The sequence below is a fragment of the Tympanuchus pallidicinctus genome, unplaced genomic scaffold (assembly GCF_026119805.1).
Source record: "Tympanuchus pallidicinctus isolate F22 unplaced genomic scaffold, pur_lepc_1.0 scaffold1, whole genome shotgun sequence".
Classification (NCBI taxonomy): Eukaryota; Metazoa; Chordata; class Aves; order Galliformes; family Phasianidae; genus Tympanuchus; species Tympanuchus pallidicinctus.
In genome coordinates, this window is record NW_026294618.1 from 55,612,385 (window position 1) to 55,640,333 (window position 27,949).

Genomic DNA, 27,949 nt, shown 5'->3' on the forward strand with positions numbered 1-27,949 from the left:
GAGAGCGCTGCGGCGCCCCCTGCCGGCGGCACGAGGATCCGGCGGTGCCGGCGCTGCTGTTGTCACATGTCGGAAAGTCCCAAGCGCTGACGGTGGAAATCCCCGCTGGGGTTTTTTTTGTTGTTGTCTTTTTTTTTTTTTTTTTTTTTTTTTTTCCTGTCCAGGCGCTGAAACAGAAAGGGGAAAGAAAACAAGAGGCTGAGCTCAGCCCTTCATTCCGCGGCAGAGGTAGCGGCGGCAGCAGCTCCGCATCGGAGAGGGGGGCGGCGGACGGGAACGCGGCCAGGTCAACCCGGGCCTGCTGCCGGCCGCTCGTTGATGGCGACCGAGCCCGGCTGCGTGCCTTCGCCGCGGCCCGGCTGCTGAACAGCATTCACCGGCGGATCGATCCCGTGCCCGGAGGAGCTCGCCGCTCGAGAGGTGAGCGCTGCTAGGGCGGGGAGAAGCTGCCCGACGGATTTCTGGAGGTTTTGTTATCGGTCCCGCGGCGGGCGGTGGAATTGTGCCCTCTGTTGACTGGCGGCGGGCCGGGGTTGCAGGAAGAGCGTGGGGCGGCGGGCTGCGCTCAGCAGCGGCGCGTCCAGCAGGCTGGGAGGCCCGGCTGGGGCTGCTGGAGCCCGCGCCTCCGAGTGACGGAGATTGGAGGCTGCAAGACGCTTTTAGCCTCGTTGCAGGTCCGGCCGGCAGGAGTTTACCTTTGGCTTCTTCGTTTAGGGGACAGAGCTGGAGCGCGACTCTGCCACGTTTCAGAACAGAACGCAGATTTCCCCGAGTCCAGCATCTTCCATATTATATGCTGCAGAACTATATGCTGCACTTTTCCCAGCTTTTTTTTTCCTCTTTTTTTTTTTTTCTTTTTTCTGCAAACTCAATAATTACATGCTAAAAGGTGATAGTAGCGTGGCCATGCAGAGAAGTACAGTGCAGTGAAAGCCAATACAGCTTCTAAAGTCTTACTGTGCTTTGAGTTGTTAGCTTCTGTGGCTGCTGAGCTGCTTCACTGCTCTGTTTCTCACAGTCAGGGTTGTTCTTTTTTTGCCTTGATTGATGTTCAATGTAAATGGCACAAACAGTAGTTTCCACTTCTGAAGGGGAAAATGTCCGTAGAATATTACAGAACATTGAATTCACAGTTCCAGTGAACGCTTCTGTAAACTCAGTACTTTTTGTTACCTAAAGCTGGAAATAACCACTTCAAGGGTCTGTGCCAGTAGTGATTAATCATCTGATAAGTCTTTATTTGGGTAAAAAAAACCTCATTGACTCAATCACTCTACTTACGTAACTTAGGAATTCAGTACTGTGGCCATCTCTGTGCAAAGCAGAGCTGTGGTTATTAGACAGGTTAATATGTTTATCTGTCATTCCTCAATCCTATGTTTAAATGTATGGATGATTTATGTGAGTGGTGTGTATGAAAATATATTGGTTAGGGGAAGATGAGAAGCAGCTGTTAGGAAGCTTTCTCTTGTTTCTGGTCACCCTATACTTGGTGTAGGATGTATTGAGGTCTTGATATATACCTGTGATTTGGTATTTGTCCCTAAATTCATAATCCTCACTCCTGGTGTAACCAACTGAATTCTAAATGTTAGGTATGCAAACCTTTATTTTGCTTGATAGAAATTTGGCTTTGTGAGCAGAGCAGTAGTCCATGTGGACAGCATGTACTCTCGCCATATAAAAACAAAAGCTCATGGTGTTACTGCAGTGCACAGGTGGGATGTGAGAGTGTGGTCCCTGCGTCTGCCTGCAGCTAGCCACAGAGTTAGCGTGCCCAGAATGATTATTTCAGACTATAGATACTTTGAGGTTATGGGTTTTTTTTTTTTCTTCCTGCTGTAGCCCATCAAGCCAGAGGTACTGAAGAAAGGGATACGGGGCAGTAAACACTGCTTGTCCCACTATGGAAAAATATTGGGGTTTTTGAGCCAAGTGGAAATGCTTTTTCAGCGATGTTGACTTAGCGCTGAGTAATAGTGGCACCACAGCTTGCACCCCCACATGCTGCACGAGCACCTCTGCAGTGCTATTCTGCTCACAAAACAGAAGGAGCCTCGAGAAGGGTAACACAGGTCTGTCCCTGGGTGCTTGGTCTGCCACTAATACCTCCTTTACCATCTTCAGCCAATGTAAGTATAGGACAGAATCTAGCACGGCATGTGATATCCAGGCTCTTTTTATGCTATACCCAGCATCCTCATCAGAATGCATGGGCTGCGGAAATCTGAAATGGACATTATCTGCTTTTTTGGCATGTCATCAAAACACGAGTTTGGAACGTGCTGAAAGTTCAGCAAGTTCATATGGTATTACACTGTGCAATTATCAATTAGTTAAGTTTCCAAGATAGTTTTTCCTTCCCTTGATCTTGCCTTTTTCTACCCTTGCTTTCATTTGACTGCCTTTTTTTGTACAATGACATAATCTCCTTAGTGATGAATGAACTCCCTTCAGTAGTTCAATAAATGATCACAATAAATGGGTGGGATAAGCTCTTCAGTAGTTATCTTTGAGTAATGCAGAGAGGCTGATGGAGGTGAACTTTAAAAATAATGGTCTGCATAAGTCTCAGTGGCTGGCATCCACTCTATGTACTTTACAGTCAAAACAGCAACTAGAATTCCACATATAGAAGTGTGTTCTTAATCTCTGCAAAACTGATAGCGCTGCAGAGCAAGGGCAATTAACAAGTCAGTAAGAGAATACTTTTCGTTTCAGATTTTGTCTAGGAACATGGCTGGCCAACACATCCTTCCTCAGGCTTTGTATCAGAGCAACATGCTGAAGGCTGTGAAGATTAGAGAGAGGACACCTGAAGATCTGGTCAGACCTCCCAGTGGAATAATTCACCACTTCAGGACTATGCACAGATACACTATAGAAATGTTCAGAATGTGCCAGTTTTGCCCTCAATTCCGGGAAATGCTTCAGAAGGCCCTGACTGACCAAGCCACCCAGACTTCGCTGGAGCGCCAGAGGAAGCTGAACTGGTGCATGGAAGTCAGGAGACTTGTGCCTTTGAAAACTAATGGTAAGCTGTGAGCAGGTCTTTGCACTCACTTTAAAATAGGTAATACGGATCTGTTTTTCTTAGTTGTGTAAGCTTAAATTCTGTCCGGGTGGCATGCTGTCTGGAGTCTATAGCAATCACCCGCCCATCTCATGGCATGATGAGTGGCCTGAAAAATTCTCAGGTATTTTCATAACATCAGTAACTTTTGGCATGTCAGAGGAAAAATAGCATGTGAGAGCACTGTTCCGTCATTGTTTCATGGACTTGACTCTTGACATGTCAGCTCTTCTATTAGAAGCAGTGATCAGCCCTTAACGCTGGGCAGGTGGAGGTTTGGAATGCTTTGAGCAGCAGGGATTTGTTCCTTGTATACAGGCCAGATGGTAGCACCCTTGTGGAGCTCTGCCAAGCTGACCTCGCTTGCAGCAGGCTGAGCTCTACACACAGCCAGCTCCCTGGTGCTCAGCTACTTAGCAGGGTCTGCGAGATTCTGCCTTTCCTTAGGGCTTGACAGCCATTCTTCCATGTGCCTCGGGCAGCAAAAATTAATGGCCTTTTCTCTCAAAGGTTGGTGCTGGCTATATGACTTCTCTGTAGGGTTACTTTATGCTTATTGTATCAGATGCTATAAATGAAATAGAGGTAGTACAAATATTTCTTTGTAGGGTACAAGAAGCCATATAATCACGCAGGAAAATTTAGCACATGACTGTGAGAATTGCTAGGATTTCACGTTCAATGCAGGAAAGATTTGGTAACAGTTATGAGTTATGATCATGCAGCTGCAAACTCAGACTCAGGATTCTCTGCTGTATAGAGAGCCCCAAACTGGGAACGTAGACTGGGAAAGTGATGAATCCAAGAACATGGGAAATAGAGATTTTTTGTTCAGGGAGCAGGTGACACTGGTTGTAGAAACACTGGATGTGGTAGGCCTTCAGCCTAGTTCAAGTCCCAGCATCGTGCTCTTTGGGTGTTTATTTTCTGATCTGTTTATGTACACATAGTCCTTGTTTTTCTAAACCTTTTCTTCTAAGTCTTTTCTTCCCTGTCTGATTGTACACAGCCATGCTTCACAAAAGCCATAAAGACAGAACCACCATGTAGATGCAACTGCTCTGACCTTGAAGAGCCCAGTCCAGAGGTACACATCTGTCACTGTAACAGAAGCACTGAACTTTTGGTGGGCTTTATGGGCTGCATCTGCATTTGGCTGCAGTTGAGTGCCCTTAAAGGCTGCATAATCTTGAACTTCCAGGAGGACTGGGAATTCAGCTAGGACAGCCAGTGCTTGGCAAGTCCCAGGAGGGTGGCATTGCTCCATATGTAGAGCCTTCAAAGTTTTGCTCCTCTTGGATATGCTTTAACAGATCTTCCATGAATATGGTCAATGTACATAGGTTTTGTCCGCAGCAAAGTGCATAGGTTTTGGAATCCCACATCTGATAGTAGCAGGAGTTCTGCAGGGTTCAATAACTGACTGGGCAGGCAGTTGCTGCTGCTTCTTACAGGTTACTCCATGAATGGGGTCCCTTGTGTCAGGTCCTTGTGTCAGGAATGTACGCCGGTGTTACAGACTTGTGGACTGGCATTCCATCTAGTGAGTAGGTGTTCCAGTATATAGGATGCTGAAATATTAGAGCTGGCTTAGGAGTGGCAAAGTCAAGAGGTTGATTTGTATTCCCTCCCATACCTCACGCAGCCAGTGCTGTGCACATGGTGTGGGTTCGGTGCTGTAAGGTCGCTGAGGGCATGGAAAGGAGGGAGGAGTGGCGCTGAGAGCCTGCGGTTTATGCAAAGTAGACACAGCTTTGCACAAGGGGGAAGGTAAACTGGGCTGAAGGAGTGATCCCTGAAAAACAGGACGGAAGCCTGGAGAATCCCTGTGCTAGCCTGTAAAATAATGTTATTCAAGTGAGTGGGGAAAAAAATGTGAGCTTTTTTTTTTTCTCCACGTGGCATAAAGAATATTTTAAAAGCATGCAACTGCACAACGTGGAGATGTGGGAGGAATGCATTAGTTCCTTCAGTCACTGATGGGTTTTTTCTAAGAAAAATCTGTGTTCTTTCTTTCTGACAGTTTTGATTGTTCAAAACAAAGAAAGCGATTCTCCTGTAGGATCTCTTAACGTCTATTTTTACCTCACACGTACGTGAGTTTATGGCATAAGAAAAACCCCAACTTTCAAATCGCTACACGTTTATTTGCGGACGTGTGCAGGGGGAATAGGAGGAAAGGCCGTAGGTGGCACAAAAATGGAAACTGCTTTTTTGAAAACAACACACACCAAAAATTCCATCATCTATTGGCTGCGGCGATTTCACTTGTATAATGAATAGGCATTCATTCCAATTCACCCAGCCACACCCCCGGGAAAGTCCGAGGGAGGCTTTGCTGTTCAGCTGTGCGGGCAGCAGAACAAAAAGTACGGCTGTTGCTCAACTGCTAGTCAAATAGCGCTGGGGAATTCCAAGTGCTGTGTAAGGAATTTGGTGTGGTGCTTCTCAATAAAGAACTGAAAGTCAGCTCTGAAAGAAAAAAAAAAATAAAAAAAAATCTTATCTTTGCTCTAGATTTTGCAAAGGGAAAATTTTCCTGGGATTCATATCTCATCTCTCTTGTTCAGAAGGAAACCCAGGCAGTTTTTCTATATTATATGTTGCTCCCTGAATTCTTTAGCTCAAACAGGCAGGCTGCAGACTTTAGGTAAGCAATGCAAGATGTCATTCAAAAACAAGAAGCCAGTGTAAGGAACCTGGAGTGCAAGGAGCCCATAACAGTTTATAAAACGTGAAGTACCTCTCAAGTGATTGCTTTGGTGTTTGTTGTAGATTTTTCTCAACATATCAGAAAAAATAGCAGAAGTGTTCATCCAGTGACTTACTTGAGCTCGTTACATATAATGCATGGTTTCAAGTGTGTATGTGTGGTGGTAGTCTTTATTTTAACTCCAGTATGAGAAAAATCTTGCAGTTCTATGATAGTTAATGTACTCTATTCCAAGGAAATCACTGTGGTTTCTTAACTTTTGATGAAACTGCTTCCCCCTGTATTAAACACCAGACCTAATTTTGCATCTGGGGCCATGACATGACCCGGCTGGATGTGGCTCTGGGCAACCTGGTCTGGTGGTTGGCGACCCTGCACGTAGCAGGGGGGTGGAAACCAGATGATCATTGTGGTCCTTTTCAACCCAGGCCATTCTATGACCATAATGATTCTTGGTATTTCCCTTTCAAAAGGCTATTGAAGAGGATGGGTAGATGCAGAATTTGAACTCCAGCCATAGGCATGGTTTGTCACACCTTTTAATTTAGTTAATTAACCAATCTGATTCTCAGTTCCTCCCCTCTGAAACTGCAGAACACTGCTTTTCTTCCTACACGTAGGGAGGACTCTTTCAGTTGAAGGGATTGTCTGAATGGAAATCAAATCACTGTTTTTCATTTAGCTAACGTTAATTTTGTGTTTTAGGAAAGCAAAGCTTAAACGTTCAGCAGTGCAGCATACAGCTGTCAGTACTGAGAGGAAGGCAAGAGGTGTTCCTACAATTACTTCATAGAAATCTCATACTGTCTCTCAGTCTTTGTAATTCCTCCACCGAGCAAGGCCTATCACTGCAGCCCTTGTCAGAGGAAGTGAAGCTTGCTGTTACTATAGGATATTCTTAGTGTTTTCCATTACCTCAACCCTACGCCATTGAGTGAATACATTAGTGTAAGCGTTGGTGAAGGAGATTTACACATTCTGTTGTACTTTTAAAGTGACTCAATTATGTTTAAAAGCAATTTCAACTATGTTTGACCTTTGCAGTCAACCCAAAAGTTGTTTTGGGTTCAGTTTGTGGTATCAGTCCAAGTTAAATAAATATCAAGTTTCCTGCCACTGCTGAGTGGCAGCTTACTGAGCAGTGAAGGGACAACCAGAGGAAAGGAAACAACTTGCTTTATTCTCCTGAGCAGAGCGTTCTTAGCTGTGATCTGCTTGAGAAAAGCCTTCTGGCAGAGCCTTAGAGAGAAGTGCACATGGAATATGTGTATTTGCTGCGTATTGCCACATCTCATGTGTTGGTGAGGTTGTATTTAAATAGCCGTTTAAAAACAATGTTGTTTTTTTTTATGCAGGTGATGGAAATTGCCTCATGCACGCTGCATCACAGTACATGTGGGGTATTGAAGATGTTGACCTCGTCTTAAGGAAAACGTTGTTTAGTGCACTCAGGGAGACTGACACACAGAACTTCAAGCTGCGCTGGCAGCGGGAGGCTATTAAATCCCAGGAGTTTGTGCAAACAGGACTCCACTTTGACACCCGGGTAAGGAGGCCTGGGAGATCACGCTGGTTCCTGAATGCTTGTCAGTGTTGCCTTGTTGATTTTCTTTCATTTTTGGCTTCACGTATTCCACTGTTAGTTGAAGAACAGAAATATTGTTCTTTTGGAGAAAATGGGAAAACGTAAATATTTTGAGTGCTGCAGTTGGTTCCTGACCCCTGTGTCTTTGGACTGGTTTTGAACTGATGGATGTTTTTTTTCTCAGAACTGGGAGGAGGAGTGGGAGTACCTCATTGAAATGACCTCCCCGGAAACATCTGGGGCTCGAAACAGACTTCCTTATAATGCACTGGAAGAAATCCACATCTTTGTTCTTGCTAATATCCTCAGAAGACCAATCGTTGTCCTTGCAGGTGAGTTGTCCAGCATGTCATCCTTCATTAAGGACTGCATTAGTCTGTGCTTTATTAGTAATGTGAGCTTGCTAATTGCTGTTTTCACATAGGCATCTTTCAGAACTGGCAGTATTTCTGATGTACCCCAAATGTTTTTTTCTCTTTGCCAATTGCACCAACTTAACAGATTTTCTTTTTCTCCCTTATGTAGATAAAGTTGTGAGAAGTTTAGAATCAGGCTCCAGTTTTGCTCCTCTGAACGTTGGTGGTGTTTACCTGCCACTCCTCTGGCCAGCTGAAGAATGCTACAGATATCCAATTGTGCTCGGCTATGACAATATGCATTTTACACCACTTGTGACCCTGAAGGACAGTGGGCCAGGTATTTTTCACATACATTATCTAGTATTTGCATAGGGCCTTCAATTTTGTTATGCTGCTAAAGAATTTAAAATACAACCTGGTTTATATTTGCTTTTTGAAAGTTAAAATTGATGTAGAAGATTCCTTTGGAATACATCGTTAAAATTAAAACAGAAACAGCTGTCTGTAAATCTGAAAAGAAACTAAAGATTGTCTTCAAAATGCCAGCTGAAAAGGGAGCACAGCTCACCTGCATCAAGGCTTGGACAAGACAAATGGTGGCCTCTGCTTTGCAGTGCTCTGGCCCCCTTTTTATGCCCCTCCATGAAAAGCTTTGAAGGACATGGTCTCACACCTGTGTGCTGCTGCCTAGCAGATGTGATGAGATGTTTTGAAGATGGCAAAGTATGTATTTCTTCTGAATGGGTAACAGTTCTCTAGGTTCAGGTTAGGGCGTCATTCCATGAAAATATGCAGTGAAGTAAGATCTATGATACTTCCAACAGTGAGAAGACAATTATGCTACGGGGACATTAGAATTGCAGTGGGATGAGGTTTGATCTGTAGTCTGGAGGCTTATCTGCCTCCTCTCTCATTTGTGCTCTTTAGAAACCATTTGGTCTTGCCAGCCCTTCTCTTGTCTCCCCGAAGTTCAGTAGCAGTGTTGTATCTCATACTCTCATCTGATAAAATATCTATGCTAAACCTTTATGTTTCCATACAGAAATCCGGGCTGTCCCTCTGGTCACCAGCGAACGAGGCAGATTCGAGGATTTGAACGTGCACTTTCTGACAGATGCAGAGGAGAGGGAGAAGGAGCAGCTGCTGAAAGACTACTTGATAGTCATAGAAATTCCAGTGCAAGGCTGGGATCATGGCACAACTCATTTAATTAATGCTGCAAAGTGAGTTTCATTTCTGTTTCCACAGTTGTTTAAAGTAGTGGTAGGATCCAGCCTTGTGTGCTTTTCATCTTTCCTACTTTGGCAGTATATTCCTATATATTTGGCAGTATATATCCTCTGCAATAAAAAATACTGGCATTTCTATTGATACAGATCTAAGTAGTATTGAGCTCTAACCATATTCAAAGGCAAAAATGTTTTCGGACTTAGCAGCTTGAGCCTAATATTTTAGAAAAGTAAAACCAATGGGTTACTTTCTTACTTTCATTGACTTTTAGATTGCTTAGGAAAGTGGCTGGAAAGCAGTTAAGACCAGGAACTGGTTACACAGAACTCTTGCACTTTATGGAAGGGAAAACTGCCTGAAGTGTACGTGGTGTAGTTCTGTCTATGCTGGGGAAAATATTTGGCAATCTTTTTGAAGCATAGATGCCTTGAAAGGCTGTGTTCCTGCGGTAGTGCAGCAGGCAGGAAGCTGTGGCCAGTGAAGGAGCTGGCATCTGCCCTCTTGCCCCTGGCAGTCAGTAACATGTTGAGCAACTGACTGCAACTGCCAGCTTTTTGCATGTGGGGATCTCTGGCAGTGGTGTCTGCCTGCCCCTTTATGACTGTCATTACTTCCATTGCAGCCTGCAGAGATATCTCTGTGCTGTCGAGTTGTTCTGCTTTGGTCGCCTAATACCCAAAGGATAAATGCAGTAGTAATCAAGCTTCTCCTGCTGCCCCAATAGGCTCTTGAGTAATGCTAGCAACACTAGCTCCTCATCCTCCAAACTACTGCATGGTAAAGCTGCAATGTGGGATTTTCCTTGCTGTCAGGGTTTGGGTAGGGATTCTGCTAGGAGTACTAGCAGTGCACATACTGAACTGACACCACCTAGTTTGTTTGAAGAATTTGACTAGTAGCTACAGACCCCAGAGGGCAAAAACAGGAGCAGGTTTCATAATGAAGTTTATCATGAAGTATTGTGTCTAGAGTATGGAAGATATGTTCTTAGCATGGGCTGAAGAAGAGGACACTCTAGTTTCAACTCTACTAAGCACTGGTCTTCAGACAAATTTAGAATTTGGGAGATTTTCTTTTTATTTCTGAAAGATTATCCGACTATTCTTCCCGCAAACAGCTTTCAGAGACAGAAAAGCCTCACCTTGAAAATCCTTTCAAGAATACTTCCGTTTAGCACTGTGTGAGACCATTTCTTTAGATGTGAAAGTCTCTATTTGACATCACTGAACACCTGCTTTTCAAATTATTTCCATTTACAGCAACAGTTTAACATCCTGGATCTTCAAGCTGAGTAATATGGATGTATATTAAATCTCAATTTCCTCCTCATGTCGCTTATATTTGCCTCCACCCCTACTATCTGGCCTTTTCAACCATATTTTTTTTTTGTGTATGTGTATATTATTTATTTATTTGTTTGTTTTGTCTGTCAGGTTGGATGAAGGCAACCTGCCCAAAGAAATAAATCTTGTGGAAGATTACTTTCAACTGGTGCAGCATGAGTACAAGAAATGGCAGGAGCATGCTGAACCTGCCAGAAAAGAGGCCTGCTCCAGGAACAGACAGGAACTGTCTTTTTCCCAGCTCTCCCTCTTACAGGTGAAATGTGAAACTCCAAACTGCCCTTTCTATATGTCTGTGAACACCCAGCCCTACTGCCACGAGTGCTATGAGCGGAGGTCACAAGGAAGCAAAGGAAGAAAGCAGGTCACTGAAGCAGCACCTGAGAAACTGAAGGCAGCTGGGTTGGGCTGTGGTAAAGCTTGTGAACCTGGGGGGTGGATGTCTGAGGAGGCTGTAACAGGGCCTCGCTCTGCACCCCCAACTGCTCCCAGCCTTTTCCTCTATAGTGAAACCACTGCCATGAAATGCCGGACTCCAGACTGCCCCTTCACCTTAAACGTGCAACACAACGGACTTTGTGAACGCTGCTACAATGCCAGACAGCTTGCTCCTTGTAATAATTTAGATGACCAGAGATGCTTGGACTATGCCACGTGTAAAGTCTGCCTTCAGAAGGCCAATAGGACATTTAATGGCATATGCAGCACTTGTTTCAAAAGGACTACAGAGCGCTCCTCGAATGGCAGCCCTGGTTTTGTACCCACGTGCCATCAGAGATCTACATCTGACCCATCCCAGATCCCACAGAGCCTCCTTCAGCATTCCTGCCAGCAAGCTCCCAACAACAATTGTGATGAGCTGCCGTTGGCTGCACTGCCTCATGCCCCACACACTTTGGAAGAGAAGAAGGGAAGTAAGCTCTGCAGGAAGCCTGGCTGCAAGTTTTTTGGAACAGCTCAGAATGAGGGCTTTTGCACTCTGTGCTTCTTTGAATACAGGGAAAACCATGGTAAGTGAAGATGTGAGATTTGTCAGATGTGGTGCAGATACTGAAACTGAAGTTTTGCACATGCTGTGCTCTAGAAGATCAAGAGGTGACAAACACTGTGTAGCAAAAGCAGCAGTGTGAGGAAAATGTGCTTTATTGGCTATTACTATCCCAAAAGAGAGGTGTGCAATAACAGTGTGGGATATGTGAAATCTTGTAAAACTTTCCATTGGCTTCCATGAAAGAAAAACTTGGTCAATCAAGCACCATTTTTGATGCCTTGTAACCATACATGTTTTGATATAAATCTTCTCAGATTAAATATCATCATAGCTAGACCAGTTGTAGGAATTGGTGAAGGAAGTGATATTGTATTGAAAACCAATTGTGTTTGGAAAGTTTTTTAAAAACTTGGCATGAATTTGAAGATCTCTATCCATTCTGGATCTAACAGATATGAACTGGAGTAATGACTGAAATCTCCTTGATAAACAGAGCAAGCAGAATTTGTCTGTAGTTAATGTGCAAATATAATGTGTAGATAATCCAAAATAAGTATTTTATAGTAACATAGGAGTATATTGTTATAATGGACCTTGAAATGTTTCTTGATAGTCCACATATATGCTTAAAATTGAGCCCTAAAATAGTCTGTAAATAAATCACGTTGTGAAATCTTCAACTTCTATGCTGCTGCTGTTACACAGGCAAGTGCCTTTGGGTACAGAAGGTGGAAGGCACATGAGATAAGTAGTATTTTCCTCTTACAAAACAGTTTTGTTGCTGACAGGCATGTCAGTGCTACATTTTCCATGTACTTTTGCATTAAGGACCTATTACGCTAGCTTGCAAAAGCTTATTTTTGAATGTTCACAAGGAAAACTGTTATGACTGTGGAATATATGATTGCCTCATTAGATTAAGAAGTATAGGGTGCATTAACCTATTAAGCTCTGTGCTACTGTACTTACACTACCTCACGTGACTGAAATGAAGGAGGACAGAGGGGAAGAGTTGGGATCTATCACAGATGACATTTTAAAACCAGTGGTGATTTTCCTTGTCTTTAGTGAGATCCAGTTTCCATGCTGTGAGCAGTTTCTTCTTGAATCAGCTGTTTGATGTAAAGATCAGTCTATAGTAGCCCTTTGTTGATGTTAACTGAAGGAATGTGCTTTGACTGAGAGGTATCAGGGTTGTCCAAATTCAGTGTTTGGGGCGAGCCAATTTTTTGCTTTTTTTCTTTGCATATTGAGGAGCTTCTTGTAGTCGCTTTGGGCCGTAGAATCTGTTGGGCTCATTCACATTTCCCCTGTCCTTTCTTTGCATTACAGACAGTGCTTCACTACGCCATCAGAGGAGATCTCAGAGGAATTCCTCAGCAGCTGGTCAACAGGGGAGCTCAGCTGCCGCTTTCCACAATATGTCTTGCCAGCAGCAGAACTGTGGAACCCTGGGTAGCACCATGCTGGAGGGCTACTGCCAGAACTGTTTCATTAAAGCCCAGAGCCAGCGATTTCAGGAAGCCAGAAGGACAGAAGAGCAGCTAGTAAGACAGCCTGAAGTAAGTATGAACTTTGAAAACCTTCCTTTTGTTTAGCATGTTTTTCCCTTATGAGGGTGACTCAGAGCGTGTAATAGGATGCAGCAACATGAGAATTTTTTAAGTGTCATGGGAAGACTAGTGTAAGGTATCTCATGATTTCCGCTTGCTACAACTGAGCAGTGTTTCTGATGGTCATTCGCAATTTAGGATTATTGTGGCTGTCAGTTCTTAGTTTTACCCACCTGGAATTTGACCAGCAATTTCAGTGGAAGCAGCTGTACCCACAGTTTGCTTTGTTTGCTGTTTGTACAAGGATTTTCATTCATCCCTTGAGAGCTATGTAATTGCATCAAGAGGTTTAGTCTGCTTCATGTTCCTTTTTTCATTGAGCACACTACAAATTTTCTTTTCTAGGCTTTTTTACTTGGTTTGTTTTGGTTTTAGAATTGAGAATTACCAAAGATATAAAACTGTTTTTCTAGGAGGTGACAAAACTTATGCTATTCATTGGTAAGGCCTGAATTGTCTCTTGGTATTTTACTCCTCAGAAGAAGTATGTGTCGTCTTAGGATCTGGAAAGCCCAATAGCTTCAGTTTGAATTTTCTACTTTGCAAAGCAGTCTCCCAAAGCCCTTGCAATTTTTGCAGCGGTGTTTGTTGTTTGTGATTGCTAACAACCCCCCAGTGGTCCCGTATACAATACATTAGCACAGGTGAAAGTAAATGAAATGCCACTTGTGCTACCAGCATGACAACTGACAGCGTTTTTAATGTGTTTCAAGAGAACAGGACAGCGCAGAGATCTACAGCGAGCAGCACTGACTAGCCAGAAGAGACAGTGTGCTGTGGCTTCGTGTCGAAACAACCTGGCCTGCAGAAGCAGTGAGCTGTGCCAGCAGTGCCAGCGCGTTGGCCAGCTTGTGCAGCTGGGGGGTCCCAGGGAGCCAGCCACAGATGAGCCTCCGAAGCAACGCTGTCGAGCCCCTGCTTGCGACCACTATGGTAATAACAAGTGCAATGGTTATTGCAATGAATGCTACCAGTTCAAACAGATCTACGGCTAGCAGAGAGGAAGAGTTCGTAAAGAAGAAGAAAGCGATACCAGCTCCTTCCTAAACTGAAATGGTGCTATGTCCAAAACACTTATCAGTCCTGGGAGCAGGGGCTAGGGGGGAAATGTAACCTGTCTGCCCATGTTCCTGTTTATTCCCAAGAATGGGAATAAGTATGTATTTCCTCTAAACACTGCATACAAGAACTGCTAAGGAGGGCCAGTTGCTTTCTGCACAAAGCTGTCTTTCATGAATAAGCTCCTGTCATGCTGTATTTAATTCTTGGACTTTTCAGTTGGAAGTTTGAAGCATTTCATTCCAAAGAGCTTCCTGATTCTGCCTCTTTCTCAGTACCTCCTCAGCACCCATACAAGGAGGACTCACAGCTCATCTCGTCAGTGTGGGAAATCTGTATTGATGTATGCTGGTCAGAGGCGAGTCTTTGCTGAGAGAGATCCCCCAGGACAGACTGGTGTAACTTGCAGTCAAAACAGAGTGAGGTTGTCTGAAGAAACTTCCTTTGGTTTGCTCACTTCTTGCTTCTGATTTTGTGGAACTCAGCAAGGCTGGAGCTTGTGCGGGCGTTTGGTATGGTATCAGTGAGTGGTTCTGGGATTGCAGAGCCCTTGGCAAACTGCAATCTTAAACAAGACAAGTAGTGGTCAGCATTTAGATCCTTTCCCAAAATCAAAGACAGCTGGAAAGATAAAGTGATGACAGAAGTAACTTTTACACATTTGTGATGGAAAGTCAGAATCCTGCAGTTCCTCTCACATGTGGAAGGAATTGTCTCCAGTAGAAGAAAAAACAGACACAAAAGCTGTTCATCTTAGGCATCTTCAAATTTTGAAGCCAAAGCAACTTTCTTCTCTGTCACTGTCAGAAATACACATGCTGCTGTTCACACCCCCACTCCCTATTTCTCTCACTTTTTTCTGTTATCCTTAATGTGATTCTGACATTGTGCCTAACAGCTTGGAGCTTGGCAATGGGGTGCCTTAGGATCGAGACTTTACTTCTGGAGTTCACGCATTTACTTCTCAATCTGCAGTTCTTCAGCAAATTTACCTTTACTGTTGTGCCTGATACCCTCTTATCTCCTTTCATACCTTTTAAGTTTTCAGTATCTATTTTGCTGCTGCTGTTTTGGGGGTGATATCTTTTCTAATTTCCTTATCAAGCTTAGAATCTTTTTTTCTAGATATTAAAAAAAAAAAAGAAGCAAAAAATTAAAATAACTCGTTTCTGTTAAATTTTATATATTTTTAATGTTAATGTGAACATATGTTTATTAAAATATTTATATTATTTCAAACAATGCAACTTGAAATTTGCACATCTAGGATTTTTTTTACGTATATTTACTCTTGTGTTGAAATTTGCAAACTTAAATGTATGATTGAAAAACATTCTCAGATATAAAGAAATAAATTATTGAAGGATTGAATTTGGTATTTTATATTGATGGAAGGGAGCACAGTTGAGCACGTCACCCATTGCAAAAGGATTTCTATCTAGGATGACCAATGAGCATGTCACTGATGTCCTCTGTTTCAGGTTGTGTAGCCAAGTATTTTCAGAAGGCAGTAGCTTGTGAATCTCTGCAGTCTCTCGGTACCTCATTGTCCTCTTAGGAAGAGCTCTTGGTACTTTGTGGGACACCATGCAGTCAGTGTACATCAGGACTTAGCTCGTGTGTGTACTCAGTCTTCTGTTCCTAGAGCTGAGTGCAGCCGAGTAAGGATGGGGCTGGACCAGGCTGCAGGGGAAGCTAAGCCAGGCAGATTTAACTTTTCTTTCTTCATTCATCCTCCAGTTACCCTAAGGATTCCCAGCTGGCTTGAGTGCCACTCTGGGAGGTGGTGATGGTCATGAGAGCTCCCCATATGTGCAGGAGCAAAGGTCCAGGCTGGCCCTGCTATCTCCTCTCTCTGGGAGAAGCAGGGAAGGCCTTCAGTTTTTTGGTCTTGGCATCTGACTTGCTCACAAGCTCCTGATAAGCAAGTTGCTAATTGTTTAGCTGAAAAATACCTGAAAGGGTTTTTTTCTTGTCATTGCAAGTTCATCCAAACCCAGCCAGGCTTCCAGGGGCTTTCTGAGCTGTAACACTCCCTCAGCAGAGCCTGAGGATGCTTGCAATATTGGTGCTCCAATATTTCAAGCCTCTGCCTAAACAGGCAGTACTGCATCCCACCATGAATTCTAGATGCTACCCACAGTCTGAAGGGAAAAGTAGAAGAGGCTGCAAGCCTCTCTGTGTGCTCTGACAGAGGAATCTCTCCTAAGAGGTGATCCTGCCCACCCTGTCTCCTAGTGGGCTGCTCTCTGCCCTCATCGACCTTTCATTCTTCATTCAGGAGCATGCTTTAGCACATGCTTCAGTACCTTCCTACTTGAAACCACACAGGTGCTATATTCTCGGGTACGTTTGTGATAGCTCAGCTAGTGTTTGTAATTCTCACAGCTCACTCACATTCCTGAGTTTCTGCCAATCTTCCTCACACATAGTTTAGCTCACCTCCCTTTGGATGGTGTGCCACGTCCTTTCAAAGCAGACAGCCTGAAGTCTGTCTGCTCCCTCAAGGCAGAGCCTCTCAGGCCTCCCAGCTCAATCTCTACAGTGTGTTCCTATTCTTCAGATTCTGACAGGGGAGCTGGGAAGGGGAAGGTTGTTTACCTCTGCTTGCCACTGACTGCAGCCTCTGCACAGAAGGGTTTCACCTGAAATGCCTGAATCCCCTTGATTTTCTGCTGCTTTCCAGGCCTGTTTGTCATAACTTTGAAGTCACGTGTGGCTCATCTCGTTCTGAAGCTCATATGTAAATGAGTGCCCAGCCTGTTTCTTGTGACTGACTCGTGTGGGAACTTTAAAGATATTAGTGCCTTTTTTTTTTTTTTTTTTTTTTTTAATACTTTGGTATTTCCCTAATGCCCCGAGGGGATTTTGACCCTCTCGTGCTTTCTGTTGTCTGCACAGCTCCTCAAGTATTTTTTTCCTTCCTGTTCTGTAAGAGGGAACTTTCATTTGGATTCTCCCTTTTTGAGACCACTTGGAGAAAGAAGCCCCTTTGCTGAGACACCAGTGTTTCCTAGATTCTTTTTTGAGTGGAAATTCCTTATGACATGGTACAGGAATGGAATGTTTTTGCAGGCTGTGCTTACGTGTTCATTAATAAAATGAATCCCTAAATAAAGGAATACTTGTAGATAGACTCAGTAATTCTTCCTGACTGAGAAGATAGATGATCTAAATGTTATCTTTTAGGCAAAACTTGGGCCTTTGGAGCAGGAGTAATGCACAGTGACACAGCCAGTGGCCTGTGAGCTGAAGAGTGACAGGCCAGCTGAAGCCATATTCTGGCCACAGATCTAGGCATTAACATGTTCCAAACTTCCCATGGGGAATGGCCCTGGGCTAGGCACCGGGGCAGTTCACAAGGACACAAACCAGTGAGTTGAAGTGGTCTTAGGACTCAGCACCCGTAGCTTGGGTCAGCACCCCTAAGATAGCTCAATGCTTTGGTTGTAAATTAGAAGTGCATGCTTAAAGCAAATTCTTGGGAATTGCTGTTATTTCTTCTGGGAGAAAGAAACCGCAGGTGCTCAACAGAATTGATATCCATCTCTTTTTTCCTATAGCAGTAGTTCCCAAGGTTTTTGGATTATGGATCAGTGTGTCACTGGTACATTTTCAGTGTCTAAAATAAAGCATTGGTAACAATTTCTTTGGCTCACACATTGCTCAGTGTTGCAAATGCAGTTACACAGCTCTTCAGCTAAGTCTCAGTAACTTCATCTGGAACTGTAGTTTGGCAACTTTTTGCACCAAAAACCATCCCATAGGATGGCCCATACACTGACAATGGTAGGAATAGGAGAAAAGGCAATTCAGCAATTTGGATACACACATTAAAAAGATCCCAGTGAGACTGAAGCTCTCTGGATACATTTAGGAATCCTTCTCACCCAGGATTGGGTGAGAAAGCTCTAACCTTCTCTTCCATACAGGTGCAACAGGGACTTTCAAGTGGCTATGTGAAGGAGATCTACTTTACTGAAAGAAGTAAAAATGCTTGCTTGTTTAATCCTTGTAAAATAAGTGGCTTAGCATAGTGATATGATGCAAGTTTTGCATGGGGGGGAAGAGCAATTATGTAATTTTATCCAGCATACTTGAATAGGACACAATAGTATAATATGCAAAACACCGAAAAAGAAAACCACAATGCTGAGCAGTTAAGATTTCAGCTTAAAATAAATGTGAAATAAGAAAGAACACTTTTCAGTTGCCTGTATTTAATAAGCAGTGCAGCAAACTTGTTCCTGGTGGGAGCAGATTCAGTGTGCTCACATGAGCTTGGTCAGTAATCTCTGTGCTGCTGCTGTCTCCCATATTGGTGATAAACACTGGTAATACCAACGCTTGCCTTGTTCAGAAGAGTTGGAAGCACAGGAAGAAAGAGAAAATGCTCAGAAGAGACTTAACTGAGCTGCCACTTTGTTAATTCCCCTTGCCTTGGTCAGCTGTGGTTATTTTGGAGAAGCCCACCATAGTCTTCCCAAGGAGTAGTGAAGCTGAGCTGGTCAGTCCCCTGCAGTCCCCTTCTGCCTTCTGCCACTTCCCTCTGCCAGTGAGCTGCTGCTAGAGGCAACCTGATGAGCACAGTGCAGCAGCATCTCGAGTTACCAAGACAGTCATTAAAAAGATAAAAAAATCCTTCATGTACATATATTAGAACGTCTTTAATGTTGGTCAAACAGAAACCTGAAATAAGAGCAGGTAATTTTGCTTGGGAGTTTTATGATGACATCTTTTTGTACTGATGCTAATTTTCAAAAAACTCCCTGTGTCTAATAATGAAAGACAGCCTACGGCGTGCTGTGCAGACTGCCCCCTCCTCCGGCCTCACTAAACTGAGCACTGTGTACGTAATCTCTCCCCCTCCCACTACCCTTGATCTCTGACAGCAATGATTCTTTCTGTTATTTATTCGTGTTTTTCCTCCCCACACTTTTTTTTTTTTTTTTTTTTGTCAGTGCCTGGTACAAATACGTGATGTTGGGCAGGAAGTAAGATTTCCCCTGGTGAATTACCATGGGGGAAACTTAGGTTTTATCCTCTGCTTATGGCTTTGTTTCAAGGGATTCATATGATCTAATACAACTGCATATGGTGAGTTCATCCAATTCCCACCCCATTCTTTTTTTCAAAGCCGCTGCTCAGTGGCACGTCACAAGAAGGGGTCAAAATTCCCTTCTCATTTACAATGTAAAGCCCAGCTGGTGAGCTGGGGCTCTGCTCCGAGCATGGCAGCCCTGTGCAGTGTTCCTCACTTTGAAACAAGCACCTCTGCCACTGGCTGCTCTCAGGTACTGTGGGACAAGGCCTGGCCGTAGCATGAAGCACTGTGCAGCCTGAGAACACGTGGCCAGAATTCCCACTTACTAAAATGAATGACTGAAGCAATCATTTCATTTCCTCTTGTCTGATATTCGTGACACAAGAGGGTGCGCCAAAGTGATGGCTGGTAAACATTTTGCTGTGAGATCTGTTAACATTTATACTGTATATGTCAACCCTTAATAATTTGATGGACTTCAGCAACTTTACTCTAGGTTTTCTGTAGGAAAATTAGGATGGGAATTTGGCCAAGTATCTTACACAAACAGTCTCTTACTTCCGTTTATGTGTTCTGGAGTGAAAAAAGAGGCATTCAGTTGCTGCTGTTGGAACCCACATGCCGCAAAGACATCCCTAAGTAAGCAGACCTGGCTGTTAAGTCCTCTTGTAAATAATGACACATCTTGCACTAGCTGCTCGTTACAATGTAATGGTAATTAGGCATCTCATCTTTTTCTGTGGTCCTTAGTGCACAGTCACTTAAAAAGCAAGAAAAGTAGCCTGACCGAGGTTCCAGTAGGATAGCTTGTAGCTTACTTACCCTCTAATTTATAGCCTGCAATGAAGATAAAACATTTTTACTTGAGGGAACAGATCACATCATTTTTCAATTACATATTATTGATACACAGCCAGCAAAAAAGATGATGTTGCACGCTGTTTCACAATCACGTGCATGTCTAGACCAGCCTACATCTACTGCCTAAAAGAAAAAAAATCATTTCCAGAGACCTTTTTTTTCTTTTTTTTTTTTAAAAAAAGGGGAAGTTTGGGGGTGGTAATAAAGCCATGAATGCTGACCCTCAGCAGAGCAGATCTCTTTGAAGGCTGATGCTGGGGCAGGTGCTTGGATCCTCCAGTACTTGCCAGTGCTCCTGTGCGTGAGTCATATCAGTCGTGTGCACCACTAAAGTTCACAATGCATTACTCAGAGCAGGCATGTAGCTTGGGCTCTGCCAGACTCGAGGCTACATGAATGTCAAATTTAACATGTTCATCACCAGAATTTTCTTTCTCTCGCTCTTTCTTTTGGGTGCTCAGCAGGGAAGACTTATTAAAGCAGAGTTTCATATTGTTGGGATTTCATTATGTAACTCACTGACTTTCAGTTTGCTTTGCTGTTACTTCAGACGTGAGCTTTGCTTTTCTCTCCTGCACTGGGCCTAGGTCAGACATCCACTCTGGGCTACATGAGTTCAGTCCTCCTCGAGGCTTTTGTTTTCCTTGTGTCCTCATGTTGTAAGGTCACTACAGTGTTAAGTTACCTCACGTGTACTTTGATCCAGGCTGGTTTTCCTCTACCAGAATAGCAACCCACCAGCAGCTGTGACCAAGGACAAGCTGATCTGCATTGTACAGAGCTTCATGATACTTTTCACCACAGCTACACATGCACTTACAGAAGCGCCTGCATGCTGTAGGTTTCCAGCTTCAGCTCCCCAGAGTGCATGTGGTGGTCTCCCTTTGTCTCCTGGTGAATTCTGTCTTGCTGTCTCCCACTGCCACACCAGTCAGGGTGCTCCTGGGGTCAGTTTTTGGGGAGGATGTGTTCCTCCAATCTGTCACTTTGGAGAAGGTGATAGAGTGTGAAGTGCAGCTTGCTGGAAACATCCAGCCCCAAACACTCCTACTTGGGTTTGCCTTCTTCATCTTGTAGACGGCTTCTTCTGTAAGAATGCAGAAGTTTGGCTGAGCTCTGCTTTGGGTTGACCTTCCATATTTCAGTTTATACCTCTTTGAGCTGACAATGCTTCCTATTTGGAAATAACTTTGAATTAAACTCATCAAATTCAGCTGCAAATAGAGATAGGCTTTATCTCTCTCTTTTTTTTTTTTCTTCCCCACAATGAAGTTTCAGCTTGTACTAATAACATCTATCGTACAGCTGCCAAAACAATGTTTGCTCTTCAACTCTTTTTATTAGCATGCATTTTTTGTTATGTTTCAGGGTGTAACTAAGCATTATCACTGCTAGGGAAAGCGTATCTGACCCATATTGATTATGACTTATTTTTGCTCAGTTAAAAAGGAACGAGATACTTGAAAGTACATGCTAATTTGTAAAAATTGAACAAACCTGTTTAAATACTGCAATAGGGGAAATATCATCGATATATAGTATGAATCCAGCAAAGCCTGTAATAAGTGGAAAATAATTGCAGGACATCAGAGAGGACAGCAAAAACAGGAGATGATAACTTCACAGGCATGTGGAACCAGTAAGTGTTTAATCTATAAACTTTCTTGTTTTCAGCTGAGTGAAGCAGAGACAAGTAGACACAAGAAAAAGTACAAACAAGTTCTTTATTCTGCAACTCCGTTTGAGCACTCTAAAGATAGCATCAAGGACTGCATGGAAATCCCCTGGATACACTTTGTAATTTTTTCCGGTGAATCTCGGGATAGCAAATATGAAAGGCAAGGGTAAGTGGATGACCACGGCTGGTGTAGGCTGCACTTTGGTGTTCCGCTTTTGCAGTGCAGACACCCAGGGCGGAATTAATCTCAGCTGCCTTTCCTTCACTTGACTATAAGGGGCACACAGATGACTAGCTCAGATGTAGATGTTTACTCTGCAAAGGTGACGCTGGAGTAGATGAATCCCACGCACCATTTAGAAGTTGATGTTTCTCCTTGAAGAAAGCTATAAAATTAGGGCAATATGCAGATTATCTTTTACTTTGTAACTCACTAACTAATCAGATTTTGATGCTGAACAAGCCATGAAAATGCTTATAACTTACAGCAACTAGTGCCTCCCAAAATCAATGAAATTCCTTGTGTCTCTGAGGCATTTAACCATCCATGAATATATATTTGTTTTGCAAGAAATTAAAGGAGTAACACATAACTCCTCTCAATAGTTATGACATTTAACTGATTAATGATTACAATATGCTCTGACACGACAGAATCAAGGATCATACAATCACAGAATGGCCAGGGTTGAAAGAGACCTCAAGGCTCATGAATCTCCAACCCCACCCAATCCTGGGGTGAAATGTCTGGTACTTAAATAATTATACTTACTGTTTCTATCTGTATTGATGATGTGCTTGCTTCCCTCCAACAATGTAATTTTGAGACCAATTGAGGCTCAACTTTAGAAAATTTTTCATTTTTCTGAAGTTAAGTTGTTGTGTTTTCTTCCAGGTATTCTTTGGACATACAAGAACCAGGATGAAACTTGCCCAGATGGAGCATGTGGAGCAAGATACACATCCCTGCACTAAACAGTTACCCTACCATTTCCACAGTTTCTTTGAGTGTTGAAGAAATGTATTTGAATTCCCAAAAAATTCCCAGCTCAGGCCCTGTATGTTTCCAGTGTAGGAAACCAGTGTAAGTGCAGTAATATGAAGGCAGGACTGTTTGGACGGAGTGTTAACTGCAAGACACTTGGTACTGTTACCAAGGACAATGTCTGCTCCACTTGCATTAATAATACATTCAAAGAAACAGGCTTTTCCTTTGCTGTAGATGGAATTGCACCGTAGAACCACATGTCTCTATCATCAGTTCTCCTCCTAACAGAGCAAAATGGTGTCAAACTGCAAGCTGGAGCACTGGGCATAGTTCTGCAAATTACTTCTGGTTGGTTCAGCTTCTTTGAATCATAGAGATGTATGCAAGAGTTTGTATCCAGCTCATGCAATGATAAAGGTTATGAATAGGGGGATATAATTGACCATTTATTTACTCTGAGGTTTTCAAAGTTATCAAGGGAGATGAAAATAAACCACTGTGGAAGCAAAGTGAGAAGTTCATCTCCTCTCTAGTTGGCTGTTAGCTATTACTGTGGTGATTTATTGCCATAATCAAAGAAGAAACACCCTCCTTGCAGTGGAAAAATGTTCCTAATAAAGATAAAATTGTAATCTCAGTGAGAATTGGGAAGTACCAGTAAAAGCTTAGAATTACTACCATGGAAAAAAGATCTCAGCAATGAGAAATACAGGGGAAAAACCACTTCTCCTAGCTTGTTTATACATCCACAAACTGCATAATTCTTTTTTACCTCTGCAACAAACAAACTCATGCTAAGATATTTGCCCGTTGTGCCCTCCTACCCTCTTTGTTGTTTTCAGGTTATAATTCTCCTGTATTAAAATATGTTTGTTCCAGCGGGTCTAGACTGCTAATCCATCTACTTTATACTGTTTTACAGACTCTTCTGTCTCCTTAATTTTTACCATTCTGTTAGTCTTTCCCACAGAAGAAAAAGTTGAATTAGGTCAAATCTGGCAAGGATCTCTGTAGAAAATAAGTAGAGAAGCCATGTGCTGAAGATTACTTACTGCCACCCTACTTATAAGTTTTCCATTTCAAAGTGCACGCTGTTTTTTGCAGCGAGAGTTTCTGTATTTTTCTGACACAACATTGTATATTATTGAAGCAAGTACCTCACAGAAGTCTACATTATTCCTTTTACAAATCATACTAGAAACTGATGTCAGAAAAGCATGGTTTTTATTAATTAACGTGGAATCACAGGAGCAATTGTGCTTTAAGTAACTTTTGCAAGATTTGCGGCTGTAAGTTGGATTCAGGAAAAGTGATGTTATTTACTTATATCACATAAGAACAGCACTTCCCATTACACTTACAGGTAAGACAAACTGAAAAAAATAAAAAGAAAAAAAAAACCAGGAAGTTTACAGAACACTTTTCACCTTTGCATTATTTAGAAGTGTTTACCTCCAGAGGAGATGCTTACTACTTCTGAGTTGAATTTGATGATAAAAATTCTTTATTGCCTTTAGTTTTGCTAACCTTTGATTTTCCTTCAACGTGATTGCAGGTTGGACAAGCGAAGAAGTCCAAAATATTGCTAAGTTCCTCCTATAAATGTCCACGTGCTGTTTTTGTACAATGAAATTATATTTAAAAGATCTAATCATTTTACATAGGTCAAAATTGACCTACAGTGGTATAACGCAGCGGAAAAGTTCACCAATAACATTAACTTTTATTAGTCCCTGTATACCCAGCTAAACCCCACGAAACATAAACAAAGTGAAGCCCTCAGAAAAGTTTCATACCAGGCAAATTTTTTACCTATCCTCTGTCCCAAACGTGCAAACTACCACATCTGCCATCCTGCACTAGACTTCGGGGAGTTTCAATCCCTGTATGTGGGTGAGAAGTGGTCACACTATAAGAAACAACTCAGATGTCAAATGAACTAATGGATGACACATCGTGTGTACTAGCTTACAGTTCAACCTTCAGGTTTTGGCAATATGTGGTAATGCAGAAAGTTCTCTCCTCCTACATGTCTGCACAATTCATCCAGCTCCACTGCCATATTCCTGCTGCTGAGTTGTTCCCACACAGCAGAGAAAAGGTTCCTTTTCTTTCAGCCTGGAAAATGTGATGGCTTTTATTTGTAGTTCCACTCAATTGTTGTGTTGTACCAAGGCTAAACAAACTACAAACATGATTAAAAGCAATTTATATATTATTCTTTTCCTGTGTTAAATAGGAGAAAATGATGTGTTATGGATTTCCTCCACCAGGACACTGAAAACTTTCAGCAGGAAAGCATTAATTTAAGAAATAGTAATTCATGTATTTGCACTGAGGTTTACCTAGGAGCATAAGCAAAACAGCGAGGGCTTTCTGCCTCCACTCCCATGTGGATAAAGCAGAGGATAGTGCATCCCTGAAGTAGAAACAAAAACTCCTATTCTTACACACATTCTCTCTATTAACTTTTTGTGTAGTGGATATTTCTTTGGTCCTGCTCAGTGGTGGGGTTGCGTCAGATCTGTGGTTGGAAACAACCCAAGGGAAGCCTTTTTCAAGAGCAATGTCCATTTATCTGATTTCCACGTCCCTCTCATCTCCAATGACTCTGTGTTGGGGCTCTCAGGACTGAGGACACCTCAGGGCCATTTGTCACCAGAATATTTTTATCTAGTAGGTCTGAACAGTAATTTTTGTCTCTTCATTCTTCTATTGGTCTCACATGGCAAGGTTTTGTTAGCATGGGGGCTGCAGGGGGGTGGTCTCTGTGAAGAGAGCTCAGCAGATGCCCATAGCAGACAAGAGCCTGTTCAAGCTGGCTCCAAAGAGGCCCACTGCTGGTTTGGGCATTTGCAAAAAAAGAGGTTTGTATTTGTGACTACATGAGATTAACGTGTTGTCTCTTTAAACAAAATTAATTGCCAAGAAGAACCACACAAGCTGACAAAAACAATGATCAAAATGAAGAGAGAAAGCAGAGGGGTTTTGCTGACTCTTTATTAAAGGGATGCAGCTTCTGCCCATTTGTAAAGCTACCAAAACAACGTATGATTTTTTCAATATCATTGTATGTTATGTCAAAATCTTAACATAGAATTGTTGCCTGGCACAATATTACTGAAATGTTACTGAAAGCATAGGTAAAAGCAAGGGACAGCATATACTTACATTCTACCTTGCTTTCCTCTACAAATAACAGGTTGCTTAAACAAAGCAAGTAGTGAGAGGAAAATGAGATCTTGCTTGCAGCTATGTTTATTTTGTCACCAGAATTAAGTTTATCAGGTTAAGTTAATCACTGAAACTAAAAGGCATCATCTCATTGAAAATGGTGAGAAACAGGAAAAGTCATACCACACCCAGAAACCATGCTGGCATTGTCACAGAATAACCTGACTTTCCTCAACAAGTGACAAGTGATTTTTCCCAACCTACAGATGGTTATTTTTGTCCTCCCACTTCTGGCTTGATCAAAACCCACACATCTAAATAAAAGATCTTAATAATAAATCCACATTTAAATACTTACCCAGGCTGAATGAGTCTGGTTGCTGTGCCAACAGGCAGTACAGGGGCTCTTTCTCTGTTTGTCTTCCTTCACTCTCCAAGGGATGCTGTGGTGTACCACTGAGCCACCTAGCAGCACCTCCACTTCTTCTTCTTGGACCATGCCCATACTCTGCTATCCGGGGGAATGTGACCACAAAAACAGATTTGATGTCATTTGTTCAATACCTGTGTGAAAGAAATCAAGGATGATTTTGACAAATGTCTCCTAGTTGTCCTTGGCCTCGTAATTATACAGACTCCTCCTCCTCAGTGACATGAGGGAAACAAACCATTTGTGCTGACTTATCTGCACAGATTTAATGTGGCTTATCATTACAATACTGACTTAAACAGATCATACAGATGTTTTGCTAAACAAAGTGGTTTATTCAGACTTAGATAACTTTTTTTTTATACTTCTTTTCTTTCGTTTGTCCTAGGTACAGCATTTCCACAGACATGTTTCAAGAATAAATTCTACCAACTTGTAGATTGTATCTCTCCTCTCTAAACTATCACTACTGTAAAATCTAAGTTGGAAGCATGGTGTGATTCATGCAACCTCTTCCTTTCCCACGTGAAAATATTTCTTGCTCCTCAGACACTTAAGGAGTCTTTCACAAGTTCATATACGCGAGGATCAAACGTTTATACATAAATCTCAATTGTTCTTTATTTCAGTTCAGCTTGAGTTGACTCAGATGTAGCTTACATTTCCAACCACATCTCTCCAAGCGATGTGAAAATATTCTCATATTTCTCCAAAGTGTCACAGGGTACTTCCATCCATTTCTTAAGCAAAAACATCAGACGGGAAGTAAGCCTGTGGCTGGAGTCAGCATACCATGCACATCCGTCTGATATCCCCAAAAGGTACCTTCTGTTCCCACCACTCCACCATCTTCCACGGGGTGACAGATCTCCACAGTTTCCCTGTATGCATGGTCTCCCATCTGTTTTGGAGTCCTGATATCTTCATCTCTGTGCTTTCCAGTGTCAGAGGCTCATTGCTGCCTGTCCATGCCGGGAAGGTGTTGTGAGTACTGTGGACCTCAGTCATTAGTTTGTGGTTGCACAGCCGCCGTCTCACAGTGAGAGTGCTGTGACACTGCCAGCTGTGAAAAGTTTCCCTGTGGGCAGATTCCCCTTCCCAGTTCCTCTTTTAGCAACTTTTTGCCTCCTCCTCTCTCACCGCAGCCTCCTGGCTGCTTGGCCAGCAGCCTGCAGCCTGCTGTCATTTCTGGTGCAAACAAGCACCACAATTGATTTGAGAAATTTGCAGGACTTCACAGCTCCCAAGGAATGAGCCTAAATGTTCAAAATATCTAACAGGGACAGACTTTTTTTGTGCCATGTCTTTGTTATTTTTTTTTTTTTTTAATTTTTAATTTTAGTAATTTGCTAAGGTGCTCAGTGTAAGTATATTTAAACACAGTTTACAGCAACAGCAGCATTTTGTCTTCAACTGACCACCATTCTGTAGTCAAAGACCAGGTGAAAGACCAAGGATGAAATGTTGCAGATGCCCATGTTTCTGTTTATGTGCTGATGGGGACAAGTCACTGTTAGTTGGAAAAGAGGTGACACGGTTGTGGCTGCTCGCCTGTGTTCTCTTGTATTGCTTCTCTGCCTCCAAGTAAGAGTGACACCAAGAGGGAAGAAGTTCTTGATTTTTTCTAGGTTATTCAGGGCCACCTGTTGCAGAATTAAGAAATGTTTCCACCAAGAGATTAGCAGCCTACACAGCTGCAAGTAGCTTTAATCCACTTTGTGCTCGGGAGCACACACAGGCACTGGGCTTTGTGCTGAGCTATTTTCACTTATTGCTGCATCTGTTTTCAGTGGAAAGTGCTGAAGACC

General features: G+C 42.7%; 1 protein-coding gene across 4 annotated transcripts; it reads left to right on the forward strand.

The window, feature by feature from the left end:
• On the forward strand, nt 1-27,949 carry TNFAIP3 (TNF alpha induced protein 3). Of its 4 annotated transcripts, XR_008204570.1 has the most exons (11): nt 1-420; nt 2,722-3,034; nt 7,142-7,332; nt 7,556-7,703; nt 7,897-8,067; nt 8,773-8,953; nt 10,394-11,313; nt 12,627-12,856; nt 13,621-13,840; nt 21,546-21,715; nt 22,445-27,949. XR_008204570.1 is itself a non-coding variant. In XM_052674566.1 (10 exons), the coding sequence occupies exons 2-10, from the start codon at nt 2,737-2,739 to the stop codon at nt 21,551-21,553; spliced, it is 2,367 nt and encodes a 788-aa protein (XP_052530526.1). In that variant the 5' UTR covers nt 1-420; nt 2,722-2,736; the 3' UTR covers nt 21,554-22,086. The 4 variants fall into 4 exon arrangements, 3 of the variants coding, with proteins under 3 accessions (XP_052530526.1, XP_052530521.1, XP_052530532.1); XM_052674566.1 differs by lacking the exon at nt 22,445-27,949 and having other exon boundaries at nt 21,546-22,086; XM_052674561.1 differs by lacking the exons at nt 21,546-21,715; nt 22,445-27,949 and having other exon boundaries at nt 2-420; nt 13,621-15,337.